Here is a 23396-nt window from a genome sequence, read left to right as displayed (position 1 = left end):
GGCCAGTGACAGTGTCATTGTGGTGCACGATCTGACTGTCCTCTCTCAGAATGACACCATTTGTGCGCTGACCATTGTCACTTGGCCAGTGGCCTGGCTTTTGTCAGGAGGGTGACCAGCCAGCTCACACTGCCACCTCCCAAAGGCCCTCGAGAGACAGGGCTGCCTGAGGGGGATGTTCAAGATGACTGATACCTGCCTTAACTTTAGACAATACAAACATCATGAGGCAGATATTTCTGTATAAAGATGTATCATTTATTTAAAAAAAAACAAGCAGCTGCAATGAGATCGCCAAAAGGGTTAAGTAGCTCTGAGATAGAGCGACAAAAACTCTCCAATAAATCAAACAAAAACAATCAAAAACTGATCAATTATAATTTTTCTTATTTATCATTCCTGCCTTACATGAGTTTTAAATCAATTACATTTAGTACACACACCAATAATGACATTCACCCAGCCAATTACATTGTTGTGCCTGCTACACAGTCTGTTTTAATCCCTATACGGTGGACAAATAACTGAGAGTAGACGTCTTGTTAGTGCAACCAATATTTATTTTCAGACACACAATCAATAATCGCCCACCCAACCAACAATAAGTTATCTTTACAGAAAATATTAGCATTCAATCCAACGCAAGGCTTTGATTTAACTTTGCGTGCGGTAAGCACCCAAGCAGATATTGGCCTTTATCTGTGCGTCGGCCTCAGTCGCCCTCTGAAAAGTCTGGTCCTTTAGTCTGGTCTGACACTCTGGCTCTGGTCTTCCTTCTCGGGTGTGGTGGCTCTCCTCATGCTGGTCGTCGCTGGCGATGGTCACCGTTGTTGTAGCCCATTCGTGGGGACAGAGAGAGAGATTCTTGGTTGCGCCGCCCCCCCCTCCCATTCCCTGCTGGGTTTCGTGCCCCTTCTGGCCATTGCCAATCAATCGATCAGGACTTGATCACCCTGATCGATAAAGTCCAATTGGGTGCTGCCACACCAATCTCTGGGGGTGTCCCCAGTGGCCATGTCTGTAGGTGCTGAGGGCACATAGAGTTCACACCTCCCTCCCAGATAAGGGGTTACGGTGCCCCTCTGTCTGGTAAACAACCCAGTTTGACCAGAAAGTCCCTTTTGTCCTGGAGATGACCCATATCCTGTTTATTCACTCATCTGAGCTGCAGCCTGGTTTGTCTTTTAGGCTCCAGCCTGCTGTTTTAGATCTTGCCCGATTGTCCCAGAATGCTTTACAAATCTCCATTTTAGATGGCCTGTTTGGCCACAGTTCCCCCTTTGATCCTGAACGCGAAGCGTGATAGGTCACAAACTCAGGACCAGTATCTGTCAGCAATCCCCCAGTCACTCAACAGTCAAACAAGGCCCAGGTTTTTCTCTTTTAATTCATAGGTTTTAAGTCGGTCCGCCTTGTTGTCCAACGAGGGGCATACACGCAATGGGTCGTACTGGGGCTGCTCTTGGATGTTTGAGACTGGCCTAGTGCTTCATGTCGTTAGTGTGTGCTTAAACTGGACCAGATACTGGGCAAGACGACAGCTCAGTGACTATCGCTGATTGCTGTGCAGACACATGGATTTGGGCCGGTGTCTGTGGGAGTTTGCGCATTCTCCCCGTGCTTGCGTGGGTTTTCTCCGGGTGCTCCGGTTTCCTCCCACACCCCAAAGGTGTTAGGCTGATTGGCAGGAATAAATTGTCCCTAAATTAGTTTTCCCTCAATGTGGACTGCCATAAGCATAGATAAGGGTCATGGGTGCAGGGGGGGGGGACTGGTAATGTTAAAATGGCGGCGCGGGCTCGTTGGGCCGAAGGGCCTGTTTCCCAGGCTGTTTTTTTTGATCTTCGTTCTTTGCATTGGCCATGCACAGTGATAATACATCCCTACAAACATATTCCAGAAACTACAGACAACAACACTCTACAAATACAAATAACCACATATTCTAGACACCATTATTACAATAAGCTAATTACCCACAAATACAATCAGATATTTCAAACACCATTCTTACCATAAGCTAATTATAAACCAACATTCAAGTAAATATTAGAGTGAAGTATTCACAGATTTGAAACACATTTTGTTAGTCGAATTTCCAATGGTTCGTTCGTACAACTCGTGTCTTGCTGTGAACATTGCTGTGCTGAATTAGTGGGGACCCTGGTTCCCGGGCCTGACCCTACGTTCTGCCTCTGGGTGATCCTCTTTTCCCGCCAGCTGATTTGGACTGTGGGGATGATTTAGTAAAGCTGGGTGAACAAATTCAGTAACACCGCCAGGTGTGACATCATGTGAAGAAATGGAGGGATTTGGATGTTTAAGCCCCAGTTCCAAAGGTCATCCCACCAGGAGGTGACTTTAATTTCTTTAGTCCTCCTTTTCACCTCTTGGGTCCGCTGTACAACTTTGAAGGTTCTCTGGGCTGCAGTGAATTTTGCCCGAATCAGGTTCAAATCCTCTGGCAGGAGTTTTAGATTTGTGTGATATTTCTCATGGTACTCCCCTAGAGTTTATTATAGAACATTCCAGCGCAGTACAGGCCCTTCGGCCTTCGACATTGCACTGACCAGTGGAACCAATCTAACGACTCTGTAACCTAAACTATTCCAATGTTATCCATATGCCTATCCACTGACCATTTGAACGCCCTTGAAGTTGGCGAGTCCACAACTGCTGCAGGCAGGGCATTCCACGCCCTTACTACCCTCTGAGTAAAGAACCTACCTCTGACATCCGTCCTATAATTACCACCCCTTAATTTAAAGCTATGTCCCCTCGTGTTAGCCATCACCATCCAAAGATAAAGGCTCTCACTATCCACCCTATCTAATCCTCTGATCATCTTGTATGCCTCTATTAAGAACTGGTGTTGTAGAGGGAAATCATTACCTGTTGGCCAACTGTATATTCGACCGGCTGTACCCTTTCATCGAAATATACCTCACTCTGTTTCTTTTTAACTCCTAATCGGACAGCCGCGGTTAACTGGGCTGCTTTAATGTTTTTGGTTACCTGTGGAGCGGCTTTCTCATGGGTGAGTGCTCTGATAGCAGGGCTCAGTTACATCAAACCCCAATAAATATTCAGCTCTCCTCATCCAGCCAGTCATTGATGTGTGGGGGGGGTAAATCCAGTCGAGCTGGAAACGGTGCTGTGAACCATCATGAGGACAGAGGGAAGCACTGTATCCCATGTTGTGTTAGCGTTTGGTTCATTCGGATTGTGGGTGGTCGGCCATGTGGAATTTCTGCTTAATGCCAAACATCGCCAGAATGTTCTGCATCACCCACCCGGTACAATGTGTCCCTGGGTCGGACTCTATACTGTGGGGAAGACCCCATCGTGTAAACACCTGCTGGGCTAATATCATTGCGGTGGCCTTAGCTGTGTTGGATCTCGTGGGAAATGTCTCCACCCATTTGGTGAAAGTGTCTATTATTACCAGGATTTAAATCCATTCCGACACGGCAGCAGTGGGCCAATATAATCAATTTGGAGATTTGTCCAGGGGCCTTCTATTGGCCGTGGGTATCTTCGCTTCGCTTTTCTTGCATTCCTATCAGGGTTATTCTGGACACAAATTAAACAATTGTCGATATAATGGCCAATGTCATCGTGCAGTTCAGGCCACCAACATAATTCTTTAATCGCCCGATTGTTGTCTCGATGCCCTGATGATGTGTCCGTTATGATACTGGCAGATGAGCTGATTTGTGTCCTGGGTAGGGATTACGTATGTGCCTGCATTTAATATCAAACCACCCTGAATCTGTATTTTGTCCTTCCATTTCCCATAAGGGGCTGGGTAGAATCCTTCTAAAATTTGCCCTCGGGACTGTCAGTGCGCTGCGCCTGGACCAGGTTGGCTAGATTAGTTTGGCGAATGGTCACAGTGTTTACTTACTCTCCTACAGGTGGCTGCCATAACTGTCTGTACGAGCACCGTCACTGGCTAGTGCATCAGCCTTACAGATACCAGGTGGGGAGGTCCTGTGGTGGCTTCTAACCTTAATAATCCCATAAGTGCGCCCTCCAGTGGCCTGCAGAATGTATTTTAATAAAGGGGGCTTGATGGTGGGGGCTTTCCGTCCGCAGATACAAAGCCTCTGGTTTCCCAGAACAGTAGGAACTCAGTCAGGCTGTTGCACACGTACAAACTATCAGAGTGTATGATGGCAAGAGTTGGAAATAGGTCTGGGTGACTCACTATGTGTGTGACTGCTCTAGTTCGGCAGCTTGAGCACTCAGATGGCTGGGTAGTTCAAGGGTGAATTCTATTAGTGTTTGTCCCTGTTGATTTTCGATATAAATGCCACATCCTGTGATTGTGGTCCCACCCTCTATGGTGGGTGAACCATCTACATAAATTCCCATGGCTGAGCCTGTTTTGTTCCTGACCGTGTCCCCTCATTATTTCAGGATAAATGAGCCTGTGAGGTCTTTTGTGACAATTACCTGACGCGGTTGCGGATTTCCCCCATAATTTAAATTATCTGCCAGGAACGTGGGCACTTTGGTTCACTTTACGGTGATGTCCCTACCCTGCAGTCGTGTCCAATGGGCAGCGCAGACCTGGCTTACGGGGCCGTCTTTAAGGTGGCCACCAGCAGAAGCTGGGTTGGGGTGTGTTCAGTGAGGACGGTTATTGGATCCAGTCCGGTGATATCGGCGAAATGCTGCACAGCCCAAAATACCACAAACAGGTGTGGCTCACACCCGGAGAAACCCTGTTCAACGGGGTTCAATACGGCGAGGGAGCGTGGGCCCGGTCTACCATGTCATTCCTGTAATAATACTGCTGACAGGTCAGTGGCTGCAATCTGTAAGGTAGATCTGGGTCAGGGATCTGGGCTGGTGCTGTGGCGAGGACACGATTTAAATCGGTTACTGCAGCTGTGTGCTGCTCAGTCCACTCCCAGGTCGCATTTTTCTTTAGCAATTTGGGAAGTGGGGCTGCCTTGGTGGCGAAGCCGTCTATCTGGTTCCGACAATATCCTACCAGACCGAGGAAAGATCGGAGGGCACTCACTTCCCGCGGCAGTGGGAGGTGCACTATGGAGTCTATCCTTTTCTGTTCAGTTTCCCTCTTCCCACGGGCAATCTCCGTACCGAGGTATATAACCCTGAGCTGCAAAATCTGGGTTTTTGTCAGATTGGCTTTGCAGCCTGATGAGTGGAGCAGTGCGAGTAATTCATCAGCAATGTTACAGACTCCTCATTGGTGTCAGTCTGTAACAATAAATCATCTACATTGGACCAAGCACTCGGGTCAGGAAAGCTTTACTCACCCAGTAGCTAGTGGCCTGTGAAAGATGGACGGGGAATTATGAAATCCTGTGGTAGACAAGTCCAAGTGTATTACTGTCATTGGAAGGTTAAGGCAGGGCTGATTTAAAGGGATGGATCAGAAGCCATTACTAGCACCATGAAAAACTTTGCCTGGGCTCCCTGTCTCATCATGGTGACGGGGCTTGTGGCTACTGTGGGGGCGATGAATGGGGTAATCTTATTTAATTCCTGATAATTGACCGTTAACCTCCATGATCCATCTACCTTCTTCACGGGCCATATCGACGCATTATTTGTGGCTGCCACTTGTCTCAGCAGCCCCTGCTGTAATAGACTCAATTACCCTGGCCACCTCTCCCTCTGCCTGTCTGGGGAAACCATACTGTGGTTTCACACCCGGCCCTTCGATAAACACCTCCCCAGGTATCCCACCACAATCATGTTTATGTCGCGCAGACTCCCCAGTGTTTCTTTGAAACATCTCCCTGACGGCCGGATCACTGCTAATCGTTAAGGGATCAAACCACAATTCCCCGATTGTGCTAGCCGTATTAGGATATATCCCGATTGGAATGATTGATGGCGCTCTGCTAATCGTAGCCATCTGCCAGATGCATCAATTAGCTGGATCGAATGAAAGATTAACTTTATTCACATAATCGGACCCCAGGATGTGTTCAGCAATTGGGGGAAGGTCACCTAACACTATCAGATGGTCAGACACCATGTTACCAAGGCGGACCTGTACAGGGGCTGTAATGTGTCCCTCCTGCACGTGTCCTGTAAATCCACTGAGTGTAATTGTGCCCGTAATTGGCCAAGGGATGTCTGTTTTTAATTTTGATACATTCAGGCTGGTTCGGGAGTCTCCAGTATCCCAAAGGAATTCTACCAGGTGGCCTCTTACCCTCGCCATTAACTCGGGGTCTCCCTACACTATCCCAGCTGCTGCTACACACCCAGGTTGGGGAGGCCGGGCACCATCAATCTAGGGTTCCATCGGCGAGGACAGTTGGATACAGTGATGGGCTAGCGCTTATAGTATGCGTGCGGTGACCGGGACCTTCCATCAGTGGTGGGCAGTGTTCTCTCTCTTGTACACAGGAGCTGTCCTACCTGATGGAGCCGGTGGTCCTGGTACTCTTGGGGACTGTGTATATGGTGGTGAGAGTCTCCTATAATCTCGAGCAAAGTGTCCTCGCTGCCCACAATTAAAACGTGTCCCTCTGTCTCTTCCTGGGGCTGCTGAGTGAGATGGAGCTGTATTTCTCTGGTATTGGTGATCCCCTCTACCCGAGTTTCTCCATACTTGAGCCTTGACCACACGTCCGCCTCGGTAACATGGTGTCTGACCATCTGATAGTGTTAGTTGACCTTCCCCCAAATGCTGAACACATCCTGGGTTCCGATTATAGCAACTGTACAGGGCACCGGTGAGGCCGCAGCTGGAGTACTGTGTGCAGTTTTGGGCACCGTACTTACGCAAGGATATTTTGGCCTTGGAGGGAGTGCAGAGGAGGTTTACTAGGCTGATACCGGAGTTGAGGGGGTTGAGCTATGAGGAGAGGCTGAATAGATTAGGCTTGTACTCGTTGGAGTTTAGAAGAATGCGGGGGGATCTCATTGAGACGTATAAGATGATGAATGGGATGGATAGGATAGAGGTGGAGAGACTCGTCCCGCTCAGAAAGGACAGTAGGACTAGGGGGCACAGCCTCAAGATAAAGGGGGGGCGGTTTAGAATGGAGTTGAGGAGGAACTTCTTCACTCAAAGGGTGGTGAATCTCTGGAATTCTCTGCCCGTTGAAGTGGTGGAGGCTGCCTCGCTAAATATATTTAAGACGCGGGTTGATGGGTTTTTGATAAGTGAGGGGATTAAGGGTTATGGGGAAAAAGCGGGAAAGTGGAACTGAGCCACGACAGATCAGCCATGATCTTATTGAATGGCGGGGCAGGCTCGAAGGGCTAGATGGCCTACTCCTGCTCCTATTTCTTATGTTCTTGTCTAAGCATTCTCACCTCCCTTTCTGACAGTGATGTTGGGTCTCCCTGTTCACAGACTCGAGCTAAGTGTTGGAGAACCCATGCTTCATTGTGCGTGGCCTCTGCAGGGTCAAAATTAGCACAGGCTTTCCTGCCTTCCTCTGTGTGTATGAGACTAATGTCCCAGCCTGTTTGGATGAATCGGCTTCATTCAATCGAGCCCGATCTAATTCCCCATTTACTCCCATGAAGTGGATCCATAAACGACTGGCAAAGGAGTCGGGTGTTCCCCTTTCCTCTACATTTATTTAACAGGATTCCCTTTATTAAACCCGATCGATATCGCTTCCTGAATTCTGTTTAAGGTTCCTTCCCTGACATTTTGAGGACTGCCAACACAGACCCTTGTTTCAGCACAATCACCATCAGTTTCACCTCTTCCCTTTCCTCCAGCCCATACATTATCTTCTGCTGCCTAACATCCTCAAAGGAACTGTGTGCATCAGCCGATGGCTCCAAGGTTGTGATTTTATTTGCAATTTTGGCCAATTGTGCCCCTGTAAACGGGGTTGCGTTTGTAACAGCTGGGCCCTGAGACTCTCCTACCCGATGTTCAGTCGTCACAGGGTGTACCGGTACTGGAGCTGAATCTGCGGCCGCAGTGGGTATGATTTCCTCTGGGAAAGATGATGGTGGACCCCAACCCTCGGTTTGCAAAACGTGAAGTCTAGCATTCTCCTTTAACTCTCCCTAAGCCACATTCTTTACCTCCTCTTCCTCTACTGCCCTGAAGGTACACATAACTCCATTTTGAACCAATAATAGGGATTCCAGCCATGAAATTTGTCTGGTATTTGGAGTGGTCAGCAGTTGCCTGTTCTTTACTAGTTGATATAACGCATTTATTGCTGCCTGCAGGTCAGTGCACTGAGCTTCCAGTCGTGTTACTGCCCGCTCGGCTTCACCTTTGGCCAAGACAGCGCGCTGGACGTCTCGGGAGGCTCTCTCATACCGGGTTTGAAAATTACCCAGATATAATAAATTTGCCTGATTGGTTCTCTTTAATTCATCCACCTCTCTGTCCTTTTCGGCTCTTATTTGCTCGATCCTCTCCTGCTGTTGTTCCTTCAGTTTCTTAACCTTCTCCTCCTTTCCCTCCTGTGCTCGCTTCGATTCCTCCAGTTCCTTACGAACTGTGTGTAATTCCCTTTCTGTTCCTAACAGCTCCCTAAGTAGTTCACAATAGCAATTTCTTTCTCACTTTTGTCTGCCCATTTTCCCTGAACTTTCCTCAGATCATCCCAATATTTCTGCTCCAGAGATCCCGGTCCCGTCTCAACATTGGCACAAGATTCTGCCCATAGGGGCCACCCTTTCTTCTTAATAAATTCCCTGCTTTTTGCTTCCCATTTGGGACACTCCTCTGTCTCTGTGCTGTTTCCTGCCACTCTATATTCAATGACAAGGGGTAGGGAGTTGATCGGACTGTGGCTACGGCTTTGGGCTCTGTTCCAGTCCTAATCTCTCCGGATTCTAATGCAAACCTACAGAGTTTACCCTCTCCTCCTTGTTAGTGACAATGCATTCACAATAAACAGTTTTCCAAAAGCAGTAAGGAGTTTACACCTGTTGGCTCTGAGTTTTGAATAATCATTTAATATAGATCCTGCGGGATTCGATATCGCAGCAAAAAAGTTACTTCTTAATAATGTCCTGCTGGAGTGGCCAATTGTTGTACCTGCTGCTCAGTCTGTTTTAATCCTTGTGCGGTGGACAAATAACTGCGAGTAGACGTCTTGCTCGTACAACTAATATTTATTTAAGACACACAATCAATAATCACCCACCCAAACAACAATAAGTTATCTTTATAGAAAATACTAGAGTTCAAGTCCAATACAAGACCTTGATTTAACTTTATGTGACTGGTAAGTACCTAAGCAGATATTGGCCTTTATCTGTGTGTCAGTCTCGGTCGTCCTCTGTGTAGTCTGGGCCTTTAGTCTGGTCTGACACTCTGGCTCTGGTCTTCCTTCTTTATCAGGTGCGGTTGCTCTCCTCGTGCTGGTTTTTACTGTTATTGTAGCCCATCCGTGGGGTCAGAGACAAAGAGAGAGACTCTTGGTTGTGCAGCACCCTTTATATCCCACTGAGTTTTGCATTTCTTTTGGCCATTGCCAACCAATCGATCAGGACTTGATCACCCTGATCGATAAAGTCCAATCGGGTGCTGCCACACCAATCTCTGGCTGTGTCTCCAGTGATGATGTGGATATGCCGGCGTTGGACTGGGGTAAACGGTGCAGAGGGACCTCGGGGTCCTTGTGCATGAGTCGCAAAAACCCAGCCTGCAGGTGCAGCAGGTGGTCAGGAAGGCGAATGGGATGCTGGCCTTCATAGCGAGGGGGATTGAATATAAAGGTAGGGAGGTCTTGCTGCAGCTGTATAGGGCATTGGTGAGGCCGCAGCTGGAGTACTGTGTGCAGTTTTGGTCACCGCACTTACGCAAGGATATTTTGGCCTTGGAGGGAGTGCAGAGGAGGTTTACTAGGCTGATGCCGGAGTTGAGGGGGTTGAGCTATGAGGAGAGGCTGAATAAATTAGGCTTGTACTCGTTAGAGTTTAGAAGAATGAGGGGAGATCTCATTGAGACGTATAAGATGATGAATGGGATGGATAGGATAGAGGCGGAGAGACTCTTCCCGCTCAGAAAGGACAGTAGGACTAGGGGGCACAGCCTCAAGATAAAAGTGGGGGCGGTTTAGAACGGAGTTGAGGAGGAACTTCTTCACTCAAAGGGTGGTGAATCTCTGGAATTCTCTGCCCGTTGAAGTGGTGGAGGCTACCTCGCTAAATATTTTTAAGACATGGGTTGATGGGTTTTTGATAAGCGAGGAGATTAAGGGCTATGGGGAGAGGGCAGGAAAGTGGAACTGAGCCATGACAGATCAGCCATGATCTTATTGAATGGCGGGGCAGGCTCGAAGGGCTAGATGGCCTACTCCTGCTCCTATTTCTTATGTTCTTATGTTCTAAACTGGGGTAAACTATCAAATAAATCGGTTGGACTAAAACCTGGTGTTGTCAGACTTTTTACTGTGTCTCCAGTGGCCATGTCTGTAGGTGCTGGGGGCAGATAGAGTTCACACCTCCCTCCCAGATAAGGGGTTACGGTGCCCCTCTGTCTGGTAAACAACCCAGTTTGACCAGAAAGTCCCTTTAGTCCTGGCGATGACCCACTGTGACCCCAGTATTCACTCATCTGGGTTGCAGCCTGTTTGTCTTTTAGTCTGCAGCCTGCTGCTGTTTGAGTTCTTGCCCGATTGTCCCAGAGTGTTTTACACATCCCCATTTTAGATGGCCCTTTAGGCCTCCGCATTTCACCATTCAGCATAATGACAGCTCATTTGTCCATTCAATACAGATGCTAACTCCCATCTTGGCTAAAGTCACTTTCCTGTTGCCTGGTTACCTTAGTTGCTCATTACAGGGGTCAAAGTGCATGTTCCCACCGGATCATTGCCAAACTGGATAGACATGTGATCCCACAACCTGGCACATTTCCATTCGAAGCCTGGACAATGAACACTCCTATTCGTAAATGTTACAGCATGTGCTCTTGTTTAAGAACCTTCCCGATATGAATTTTGCTGACTGCAGGGTTCCCAGCTCTTTGGTTCTGTACTATTTGCCTTTACCATCATACCTTGCAGTAACCTCCTTTCAGCTGAAGTGAACAATAAGAACATAAGAACATAAGAAATAAGAGCAGGAGTAGGCCATCTAGCCCTTCGAGCCTGCCCCGCCATTCAATAAGATCATGGCTGATCTGTCGTGGCTCAGTTCCACTTTCCCGCCCTCTCCCCATAACCCTTAATCCCCTCTCTTATCAAAAACCCATCAACCCGCGTCTTAAAAATATTTAGCGAGGCAGCCTCCACCACTTCAACGGGCAGAGAATTCCAGAGATTCACCACCCTTTGAGTGAAGAAGTTCCTCCTCAACTCCGTTCTAAACCGCCTCCCCTTTATCTTGAGGCTGTGCCCCCTAGTCCTACTATCCTTTCTGAGCGGGAAGAGTCTCTCCACCTTTATCCTATCCATCCCATTCATCATCTTATACGTCTCAATGAGATCTCCCCTCATTCTTCTAAACTCTAACGAGTACAAGCCTAATCTATTCAGCCTTTCCTCATAGCTCAACCCCCTCAACTCCGGCATCAGCCTAGTAAACCTCCTCTGCACTCCCTCCAAGGCCAAAATATCCTTGCGTAAGTATGGCGCCCAAAACTGCACACAGTACTCCAGCTGCGGCCTCACCAATGCCCTATACAGCTGCAGCAAGACCTCCCTACTTTTATATTCAATCCCCCTCGCTATGAAGGCCAGCATCCCATTCGCCTTCCTGACCACCTGCTGCACCTGCAAGCTGGGTTTTTGCGACTCATGCACAAGGACCCCGAGGTCCCTCTGCACCGTCACCTGCTGCAGTTTTTCTCCACGTAAGTAATAATCCTTCCTACCATTATTCCTACCAAAGTGGACCACCTCGCACTTGCCAACATTAAATTCCATTTGCCATTTCCTGGCCCATTCGCCTAGCCTATCTAGATCCTTCTGTAGACTCTCCACACCCTCCGCGCAATTTGCCGTTCCACCAATCTTGGTGTCATCAGCAAATTTTGACACCCTACACTCGGTTCCCTCCTCCAGATCATCTATATAAATGGTAAATAGCTGAGGCCCCAGCACCGACCCCTGGGGCACTCCACTAGTCACCATCTAGTCACCAACTAGTCACAATGATTCATACAGTACTGAAAATACATTAAAATATCAACATATATGTTTTCAATCATAATTACTTGTTTACTTCCCTTGCTACATTCGCATATGTGTGAGCTGTTCTCTCGTTAGCTTATTAACTTGTTTCAAGAAACATTTAACTCTTTACTGATCATACTGTCAGTGCCTTAATGTCTACTGATTAAAAACCTTATTAACTGTTTAGAAATCTCCCACTTCAAGTGACTTCCAAGGTCATCTGTTGTCTACATTAATGGCCAACAGTCTACCACTAGCCATTCTGCACCCAGGCAGCTTTGTAAATATTCACAAGAGACGATACCTGTACAACAGACACTGAGGGAATGCTCAAGAATGTTGGTATGTATTTCCTTGGATAACATTAGTTTGGCATATTTATTTTGTGATGTCTTTTAGTTCAGGATTATGGTCAAGAGGGCATTGTGATGGTCAGGAACTGTTGCTGATGAAGAATTGGCATTGTGTTCAGGGGGACCATTGATGATGGAGGTAACCATGGACAGCCCAGGCTAAAGAGGGCTGTGTTAGTTGCTTCCTCCCTTCCCCCCTCCACTGCCCTCCCCGCTTCCTCCTCTTCTCAAGCTGACAAGAATGTGGTGAACACTACACCCCGAGACAGCTGGAGGGTCCCTCCTGAGTGAGTTGGGACAGTGAGACTGTTGTCTTATAGCCCCGATCGTCTGCTGTATGAGGCTTCACGTGGCAGAATGGTTCTCATTATTACACAGAACAGCCATGTGTGTTTGGGCTGGGGCAAGGGTGGGGAGGGCAGGATGGAGTGGTCCAGAATTGCCCTCCATGCCCAAACCTCTGGTTTGACATAATGATTCAAATATTAAAAGAGTTGCAGACTGGCACCAAATAAAAGCACTGGGGGGAATCCCCTCACTCCATACCCCTCACCCCATCTCCCTCGCCACAACCCCCTTTCCCCAGCTCCCTTGCCCAACACCCTCATCCTATCTCCTCACCCCACCCCCTCACCCAAGCCCCCTCTCCCCAACTCCCTCACCCACCCCCTCATCCCACCCCCTCACCACACCCCCTTCTCCCCACGTTCCTTACCCCACCCCCTCACTCCACCCCCTCACCCACCCCCCTCACCCCATCCCCCTCTCCACAACCCCCTCACCCACACCCTCATCCCACCCCCTCACCACACCCCCTTCTCCCCACACTCCTTACCCCACCCCCTCACCTCACCCCTCACCGCACCCTCTCTCCCCATCCCTCATCCTGCCTCCCTCACCCACCTTCTCACCCCACCTCACTTCCCATTGCTTCACCCCAACCCCCACCTCCTCATCCCACATCCTCACCCCACTCCCCGGTCCCCAACCCCTCACCCCATCCCCTCATCCGACCCCCTCTCCCTATCCCCCTCATCCCACCTTCTCTCCCCACCCCTCTCTCACTACCTCCTTACCCCACCCCCTCCCCTGACCGTCTATCCCCTCACCCTACCCCTCTGGTGGAGTGTTCTGCACTGACTGAGGTATCCCACTGCATTGGCCAGTGACAGGAGTTTCCAGTCCATTGGGGTTTTCTGTTGTCTGTGCTCTCTGACACCTGGAAACACACGGTGGGGAAGGGGTCACTGACGGCAGGACCAGCAGATCCCACTGGCGTATGGGCAGTGGGAAAATCTCACCCACTATGACTGCCCGGCTTGTGAACTTTCACCCGCAGGACATACGGAGCATGTTGGCACAGGTTGGCTCACCAGCTAAACATTCCAGGTTAATGGTCTTTACCATCGAGCTACATCTCAGCCTTTAGGTTCTTCCTCCAAGCCATGTTCAGTCAATGATATCCTGTACACTCCATCTCTTACACATATCACCTCATCCAACCTGATAGGGAGAGACTGAGGACCTTGGTCACCCCAGCCTCACTGCCAGGTGCCATCCATGCCCAAATCCGAGACTGTAGGCCTGGGGACAAGGAGTGACAGAGTTCAGCGTGCAACACTTTGAAAATTTGGCACGGTGGCTCAGTGGTTAGCACCACTGCCTCACAAACGCCAGGGACCTGGGTTCAATTTTGGCCTTGGGTAACTGTCTGTGTGGAGTTTGCACATTCTCCTTGTGTCTGCGTGGGCTTCCTCTGGGTGCTCTGGTTTCCTCCCACAGTCCAAAGATGTGCAGATTAGGTGAATTGCCAATGTTAAATTCTCCCTTAGTGTACCAACATGTGTAGGTTAGATATTAACAGATAAATGCAAGGGGTTACAGGGCGGGGCAGGAAATGAACCTGGGTGGAATGATTTCTCAGAGATTTGGTGCAGACACAGTGGGCTGAATGGCCTCATTCCACACAGTAGGGATTCTATAATTTTGTGAAAATGCACTCACTGGAGAAAGCTCAGCTGAAGATAAGGGAAGCGTTCAAGTAAGATCATGGCGAAAATGTTCCTCTCGAGAACTATTCTCTTTTTCCTTTTGTTTCCTGCCAGCAGCTTTTCCTCTCTCTTGCTGCTCCTGCTTCATTTCCCCTCCTATGCTGCAAGGGGAATTGCAACCACAGGCCCCAGGACTGGACGCAAGAGGCCAGACCAGAACCCTGGCAGTCACAACCAAGGATTTCCCCACATCCCAGCAGCACTCCCTATGTCACTAAACAGTAACATATAGAAACATAGAGCAGTACAGCACAGTACAGGCCCTTCGGCCCTCAATGCTGTACTGAGCTATGTCGGAACCCAAGATATAGCTATCCCACTCCCTATCATTCTGGAGTGCTCCATGTGCCTTTCCAATAACCGCTTGAAAGTTCCTAAAGTGTAACAAAGTTTAAGAAAAACCCAGAACCCCAAAAACTGATTCACAGTCAGCAGAGATTAATCAGAAACACAACTGTAAGGTGCTGAGGGAGAACCAGAGAGGAGATGAGGAGAAATTGGATGTAACAGTGAGCTGTTCTGATGTGAAACGTACAAACTGAAAGGGTGAAGGAAACAGAATCAATCGTTACTTTCACAAGGAAATTGGATAGATACTTAGTAAAAAATCAGCAGCCGATGGGGGAATGAGCAGATGAGTGAGACATCAGGTAACTCTACCAAGGAGCTATCATGGGCCGAATGTTCTATTGAATTGTCTGAGTTCCCAATTTGTTTCAATTGGTTTTACATGTGATTGTTCCTTGTGGACAGTGTTAACAATCAGCAACACTCAAAGGAACAATGTCATTTGATGCAAATCAGAAGTTTAATTTTCTATGACTCAAATGTCCAGACTTCAATCATAGTTTGTGTAAATTAATTTGCCATATGATTATTTTCACTGACTGAACTGGAAGGAGATGGTGTGGGCATCTTACTATGCCCCAGAAAACAACTTTCTGTAATTGGGATTAAGCTGGCAATTAGAAATCAAAGCGTGTTCCTCTCCTGCTGATTGTTGATCAGGGATGGATTCGGCATTCTGAGCAGCCAGTTCTCTGACTCACGTTTGATTCCAAGCCAATCAAAAAAAACAAAATCAAAGTAATTGCTAAAGCTAAAATTGCTGCAAGTATACTAAAAGAATATTGCAGGCATGTCAGTATTTAGGAAGGAACATTCTTTCTGGAGTCAACCTATAGGAATACTGAGTTCCGGTATCCCAACAAATACATGCCCAGAAACCAGATCAATCTTCAACACTCTTACTTATAACTTCTGTGAGATGTTGCATTTTGGAAAGTCAAACCAGGATTGGATTAATGGTGGGGCCTCGTAGGCAGTGTTGAGGAGCAGAGAGACCTTGGAGTACATGGTTCATTGAAAGCAGCGTCACAGGTAGACAGAGCGGTGAAGAAAGCATTTTAGAACTGGCCTTCATCACTCAGGGCATTGAAATCATAGAAACCCCACAGTACAGAGAGAGACCATTTGGCCCATCGAGTCTGCACCAACCACAATCCCACCCAGGCTCTACTTCCTACCCCTACATATTTACGCGCTAATCCCCCTAACCTACACATCTCAGGGCACTAAGGGCAATGTTAGCACAGCAAATCAACCTAACCTTTGGATTGTGGGAGGAAACTGGAGCACACGGAGGAAACCCACGCAGACACAAGGAGAATGTGCAAACTCCACATAGACAGTGACCCAAGCCAGAAATCAAACCCAGGTCCCTGGAGCTGTGAAGCAGCAGTGCTAACCACTGTGCTACCGTGCTGCCCAAAAAATTGAGTACAACTCAATTATGTTATATATAAATTGTTGGTAAGGCTGCACTTGGAGCATTGTGTAGAGTTTTAATCACCCTGTTACTGGAAAGAGTGCAAAAAAAATTCACAAGGATGTTGCCAGGACTACTGGGCCTGAGTTATAGGGAGCGATTGGCTAGGCTAGGGCTTCATTCCTTGGAATGTAGGAGAATGAGGGGTGAGTTTATTAAGGTGCATAAAATCATGAGGGGTAGATAGGATGAACGCACGTTGTCTTTTCCCTAGGGAAGGGGATTTGAAAACTAGAGGGCATAGGTTTAAGGTGAGAGGGGAAAGATTTAAAATGGACCTGAGGGACCACTTCATCACACAGGGGGTGGTGCGTGTATGGAATGAGCTGCCAGAGAGAGTGGTAGAGGCAGGTACAATCACAAAATTTGAAAAGCATTTGGATAAGTACATGGATGAGAAATGATTAGAGGGATAAGGGCTAAACATGGGCAATTGGGACCAGCTGGGAGGGTACTGCGGTCGACATGGACTGGTTGGGCTGAAGGGCCTGTTTCGGTGCTCTATGACGCTATGAATCCTCCCCTGGTGTCGGACTGAGTTATAGAACATAGAACATAGAACATTACAGCGCAGAACAGGCCCTTCGGCCCACGATGTTGCGCCGACCAGTTAAAACTAGGCGCATTTACAACTGCAGCAGGCAGGGCATTCCAATCCCTCACCACCCTCTGGGTAAAGAACCTACCCCTGACATCTGTCCTATAACTACCCCCCCTTAATTTAAAGCCATGCCCCCTCGTGCTAGATTTTTCCATCAGAGGAAAAAGGCTATCACTATCCACCCTATCTAAACCTCTAATCATCTTATATGTTTCAATAAGATCCCCTCTTAGCCGCCTTCTTTCCAGCGAAAACAACCCCAAATCCCTCAGCCTCTCCTCATAGGATCTCCCCTCCATACCAGGCAACATCCTGGTAAACCTCCTCTGCACCCTCTCCAAAGCCTCCACATCCTTCCTGTAATGTGGGGACCAGAACTGCACACAATACTCCAAGTGCGGCCGCACCAGAGTTGTGTACAGTTGCAACATAACGCTACGACTCCTAAATTCAATCCCCCTACCAATAAACGCCAAGACACTGTATGCCTTCTTAACAACCTTATCTACTTGATTCCCAACTTTCAGGGATCTATGTACACATACACCTAGATCCCTCTGCTCCTCCACACTATTCAAAGTCTTCCCGTTAGCCCTATACTCGACACATCTGTTATTCCTACCAAAGTAAATTACCTCACATTGTACCAAAGTGTGTGGCTTCCCAAACTGCCTGACATTTAATCAGTTCAGATCAAATTTGCTGCAATTTCCCAAAGCACAAGTTAATTAATTAAGTTCCTCAATTCCCACTTGCCCAAACCACCAAAGAAAAACTCAGTCAACAGATCATAGACCAGAAACTGTTTTTTGATTACAAAATCACAACTTAGTCAAATATTGAATACACAAAGCATCAATGAGCCTTGTTATCTTACAACTAGAATAATCAGTCAATAACCATCAGAGTTACTTAACAGCTGAGTAATGGATGTTGCAAAGAATCTAACAAAGGCAAAGAAAGGCTGAAGTAAAAATGGAAAATGCTCAAAATACTCATTAGGACTGGCAGTGTCTGTGGAGTGATAAACAAAGTGAGAAGAAAGACTATTATTACTGTTACAAGAGGCTTTGGACAAAGAGCTGAAAGGGGGGAAGCTACTGTTATAATGTCTTCAATTTATACAGTTAAACAATTTGAGGGAGACATGTAATATCTACTGTCAGTCACCTTTTGGTGGTCCCCATGATACATTTGACCTAAGGGATGACACATTGACACAGTGCCAGGGACCTGGTTTCAATTCCACCCTCTGTTGACTGTCTGTGTGGAGTTTGCACACTCTTCCCAGGTCTATGTGAGTTTCCTCTGGGTGCTCTGGTTTCCTCCCACTGTCCAAAAATGTGCTGGTTAAGTTAATTGGCCATGCTAAATTGCCTCTTAGTATCAGAAGGATTAGCAAGGAGCTAGGAGATAGGGTTTGGGTTGGATTGTCGATGGGCCGAATGATCTCCCTCTGTACTGTCGAACACTATGATTCCTATGGGGTGTGACTGATGTCCAAATTTCTTTCTTAAGCACCTTGGGTCTTAAGCAGTTGGCAAAGTGCAGATTCTCAAGAGTTTTGACATTTTGGGGGGTAATTTTAGCTATTAGGAATGGGCGTGTTGGGCAAATTGAGAAATTAATTTTTAAAATTTCAAAGCTAATCTCAACCACCAATAATCCTCAGCCTGTGGTTTCTATGGAGCTGGGATGGTGATTGGAGAGGAAGGCCTCACTCAGACACCTCATGCTGCAGGAACAAGAATTCACAGTATCTGAGTACCTCTATATCCTGCCATATCTGTGGGATAGCAAATGAGGAGTTGAAAGAGCTTAGGACATAGTGATGCATGGTGTTAGTGGGTCTAAGATTTGTCTCAGATAAGGAGAATAGTAGAAAATGGAGAAGTTACTCAGTCTGAATTATGCAATGGTCTGAATTATTCACGTAGTCACATGCCTTTATAATAATAAAACAGGAGGAATACTTTACGAGGGTAATATATTGAAGGTGATAGGATGATTATTAGGGATTGAGAAGGGGCAAGAGCATTTTGTTGGCTCCATGCATGTTGCTATCACTTGGATGCACCTTTTCCTGGCTGTGATTTATTACTGGAGTGCACTAAATGGAATAATCAACAATCAAATTAGTATAAGGTTTCCAAAGGCATGCAGATTAAGTTGATCCGCCATGCTAAATTGTCCCTCAGTGCCCCAAAATGTGTAGACTAGTGGGATTGATGGGGTAAACACATAGGGTTTCTGGGGTAGGGCCTGGGTGGATTGTTGGAGAGTTGGTGCAGGCTCAATGGGCAGACGGCCTCCTTCTGCACTGTAGGAATACTATGATTCTATGAGTGTGAGTCAGATTCTAGGGGCAGAATTTTACCCTTTCACCCGCCACGGAAATTGTAGCAAGCGGGGCAGGACCATGCAAAGGTCCATTGATCTCGGGTGGAAATTTGCAGTCTTGGGGCTAGTGCGGCTGGAAAGTCCCACCCTGTATACTTTATCCATACTGGATTTGAGAAGTTTGATATATCTGGGCACTCAGAATTCTAATTGTGAGGAACCTGTGTGTACTCATCATGGATTTATGAAGAATGGTGTTTTAATAAAGACCTGAATCTATTACAACTGCAAGCGTGCATGTTCCGGTGTATAATTAATTAGAATTCAAACAGGAAAAACATGATATTTTCCAAATGTCATTATTTTCGGCATTGGTCTGAGGAACTATGTCAAAAGTGAAATATAATTGCAAATTCATTCAATTCCCACAGGTCCCGGCTCTCTGGCAATATTGACTGGCTCCATATTTGACACCACTCTCATTTATCTAAAATCAATAATATGCAACAATCTCTGTGGTAATTCATCAAGTGTTAGTGGTGAATGAGAAAGGGCAGGGGAAGTGTCCCAAAGACTGAATAAATGCTTCTCACGCTTGTATCAGCAGGCTGATTGCATTTTAAATAATTTCCTTGGCAACACTTCATGATTCAAATTGGCTGCTACTTTCTCAATTATTTTTCACAAGCATCCTTAACAAGCCAACTGATTGTTTGCTGCTTTTCTAACAAGTTATAATTACATTAAAAAATCTAGTCAAAGGTACACCATCTGCTGGGATGTGAACATCAGGTTAGTTCCAATTTAGCAGATCAGGCAATTCTTCATCTTCCACGTATTAAATTCCCTGGTACCAAACTAAGAATGTCATGGCTTTTGTTGCAATTTTTTTTGTATTTATGCTCTCATCTTCTTGAAAGAAGAAAAGGCAGCATGTTTTTCAGTTGGAATGTTTGCTCCTCAGGGCTAGGCTGGCAATGTACAGAATGTTCCCTTACTTTTAATCCAACTGGTGTCAGTGTTAAATGAGTCTTGGCTCAGTTGCAACCAGCCCTGATGGGGTATCTGAGGGGAAATGTGTTAGTGTTGTGCTATATTAACTTCATAGAATTGTTCTAACACAGAAGGTGACCATTTGGCCTGTTGTATCTATGGCAACTCCTCAACCTGCACAAGCATAAAAACATAGAAACTGGAAGCAGGCATAGGCCACTTGGTCCTTTGAGCCTGCTCTGCCATTCATTTTGATCAAGGCTGATCATCAAATTCAGTATCCTGGTCCCTGGTACCCTCTATATCCCTTGATCCCTTTAACCCCAAGAGCTATATCTAGTTTCTTCTTGAAATTCTTTTGGTTCCGGTTAGAAACTCCATAATGTTTTATGGAACCCGCCTGAATCATAGGTTTTGCAACTTGAATTTGGCTCGGATAAGAACGATATGTTCCAGTTCAGGTGTGAGTCAAAATATACACTAGGAAGCTTTTATCAAAAAAAGTTTATTTAAGAATATAGTTAACATGTATAGTAAGAAAATTAGCAAGAACTTTCATCAGTTACAAACAAGAAACAAAACAACCACTGTAATATATAACCATTAACAAAGATATCTAATGTGTTCCAATCAAACCAAAACTCTTGCCATAGACAAAACCTTTTAAACAGTTTCATTATAGCAAAATCTACTGCTCACGTGATAATGGAAATTGTGTCCTTTGATTGAAGTCTGCAGTTCTCTGGATTCACTCCGAACAGTTTAAAGACAATGCACCTTCCCAAAACACCAGGGAGATTCTGGTCCAACCCTCAACAGCAGCAGATTTTCATCCTTCAGGAAAACAAAATCTTGTTTTCAATTAACCAACAGAATTTTCAGAACAGAGAGAGGGAAAACACTTCTTTTTAGCTTGCTTATCCCTTCTGAAAGCAAAACTCAAACCTGCAGCTCCAAACTGAAAATGAAAAAAAACTGTCCAAAAACACATGACTGTCCTTCTAACAATGCAGGATCATCAAACTAATCCCAGAATAACCTCAAAACAATCCCGTTTAAGTAGCAACAAAAGGACATTTCCAGTTGAGCCGGTAACAATGACATCACTGAAGCCGGGAGCTGCAGAAATTATGTTTTAAAAATACTTTCTTAAAGGTATACTAACGTCACAAAATCAGGCAACATTTTGGCCTCAACTACTCTCTATGGGCATGAATTCCACAAAATTTCTTCACCCAGAAAGTCACCACTTTCTGGGTGAAGAAATTTCTCCTCACCTCAGTTCTAGAAGGTTTACCCCTTATCTTCAAACTATGCCCCCTAGTTCTAGACTCAACATTGGGAACATTCTTTCTGAATCTACCCTGTCTAACCCTGTTAGAATTTTATAAATATCCCTAAGTTCCTCAGCTAGTTTCACTTGCCCACCTTTTCCTCATACTCCTTCAAATTTCCTCTCTGGGTAATTATCCAATTTCCTTTTGAAAGCCACAGATATATCCGCTCTACCACACTCACGGGCAGTGCACTGGCTGCGTAAAAATGTAGCCTGTAATTGTCTCCTTTGCCGTTTTCCAAAACCAGCTTCCTTTGTTCTCTTACCACCAGCCAATGGAACACCTATTCTGCCTTGACCCATTAGGATTTGGAAAATCTCCATCAGATCTCCTGAAATCCTTTTCTTCCTTGGGGCAGTGAATGGGGAAACTGAGGTCACATTAAAACAATGGTCACTATGCAAAGTTTTGAAAATAACAAGAGACAAAAGGATCAGCTGTTCCATTAAACCCTAGGCTACTTCTCCACTCAACAACTTAGAGAAGCTCTGTATTACTCCACTGTCTCTAAGGTATCTTACGGTTATCCTGAAATTCTAAATGGCAATACAAAAACTCAACATTTTCTTTCCTTTAGAAGGGCAAGGTAAGTGATGGTTGGGAGGTAGGGGGAAGTTGGGTACTGTTTTGAGACAGCTATCAGGAACTATTCCAATAAAAAATTCCAATACGGAGGGAACTAGCTGTTTCTGTGAAGGATCAGATGGTCATAACCTGGTTGGACATTCATGGACCTATATTGACATGAGTCCATGAAGCCAACGCCTTAAATATCAGTGTATTAATTCTCCTGAGAGCTGTGTTTGGAGAATAAAAATGGGCAATAAGGTACCAGTAAAGGCTAATAAAGCAAGTTATTTAACTGAGTTTTCTGAAGAAGTGGTAACTCAGCCAATGAAGGGGAAAATAATGGGTCAAATAGTCTTTTTCTATTTCTAAAGATGTCTCCTATTCTTATAATAATATTGTTAGAAATATACTCACTGTTCCAGTTATACTAACTTCTTGTCACACCTGCCGAAGTATTGTCCCTAGTGTAGACATGATCATGACCGAATCCATGGGGCTTATCATTGATCAGAATCTCTAACTAGACCAGCCATACTGTGGCTATAAGAGCCACTCAGAGGCTGGGAATTCTGTGGCGAGTGATTCATCTCCTGGCTCCCAAAGCATATTCATCATCTAGAAAACAAAATTCTGGGGTATGATGAAAACTTCCCATTGGCCTGGATTAATGCAGGTGTATCAACTCTCAAGAAGCTCAAAACCATTAATTGCAAAGAAGATAGCTTAATTAGCACTGTCTCCATCACTTTAAGCATTCACACCCTCCACCACAGTGTATCGTGACTCCAATTGATTATCTATGGGATGCACTAGAGCAAAACATTGATGTTTATTTAACAATACCTCTCTAATCCACATCAGAATGTGCAGGGAAACACCATCATACACCATCCCAACTTCAATATATATACTCTTCATCACTGCTAACTCAAAATCCTGGAACTCTCTCCCAAACAGCACTGTGGGTGTATCCACATGACATGGACTGTAGCAGTTCAAGAAGGTGGCACACCACACCTTCTCAAGGAGCAGACCTCTTTATGAGAATGGGTCAGGTGATCCGGGACCCAGATTCCACCCTGGGTAGAGCTTGCTTGGTCAGTCTTATGTTGACTATGCTCAGATAGAGAGATGTTAATAAACTGCACCAGTTAGTTTACTACCACTGACGATGTGGTCTTCTATTCATCTCAATATCGGACCTCAAACAAGATATAGTCCAGGG

The 23396-nt window shown here is 46.1% G+C and overlaps 1 protein-coding gene across 1 annotated transcript in view; it reads right to left on the bottom strand.

Annotated features, from left to right (window-relative positions):
- LOC145358992 (vasoactive intestinal polypeptide receptor-like) overlaps positions 1-10779 on the bottom strand; it is a 292201-nt gene extending 281422 nt beyond the window's left edge. The window contains exons 1-5 of the mRNA XM_080213349.1: positions 10748-10779; positions 8304-8503; positions 4778-5169; positions 4585-4679; positions 2893-3046 (exon numbers count right to left, since the gene is read on the bottom strand). Coding sequence (XP_080069475.1) covers positions 2893-3046; positions 4585-4679; positions 4778-5169; positions 8304-8503; positions 10748-10779 — 873 coding nt within the window. The remainder of the gene's footprint in view (positions 1-2892; positions 3047-4584; positions 4680-4777; positions 5170-8303; positions 8504-10747) is intronic.
- Positions 10780-23396: the final 12617 nt, after the last annotated feature.

This window comes from Carcharhinus amblyrhynchos, chromosome 27, assembly GCF_965287045.1.
Source record: "Carcharhinus amblyrhynchos chromosome 27, sCarAmb.v2.hapA, whole genome shotgun sequence".
NCBI lineage: Eukaryota > Metazoa > Chordata > Chondrichthyes > Carcharhiniformes > Carcharhinidae > Carcharhinus > Carcharhinus amblyrhynchos.
This window is presented reverse-complemented; position numbering and strand designations above follow the sequence as displayed.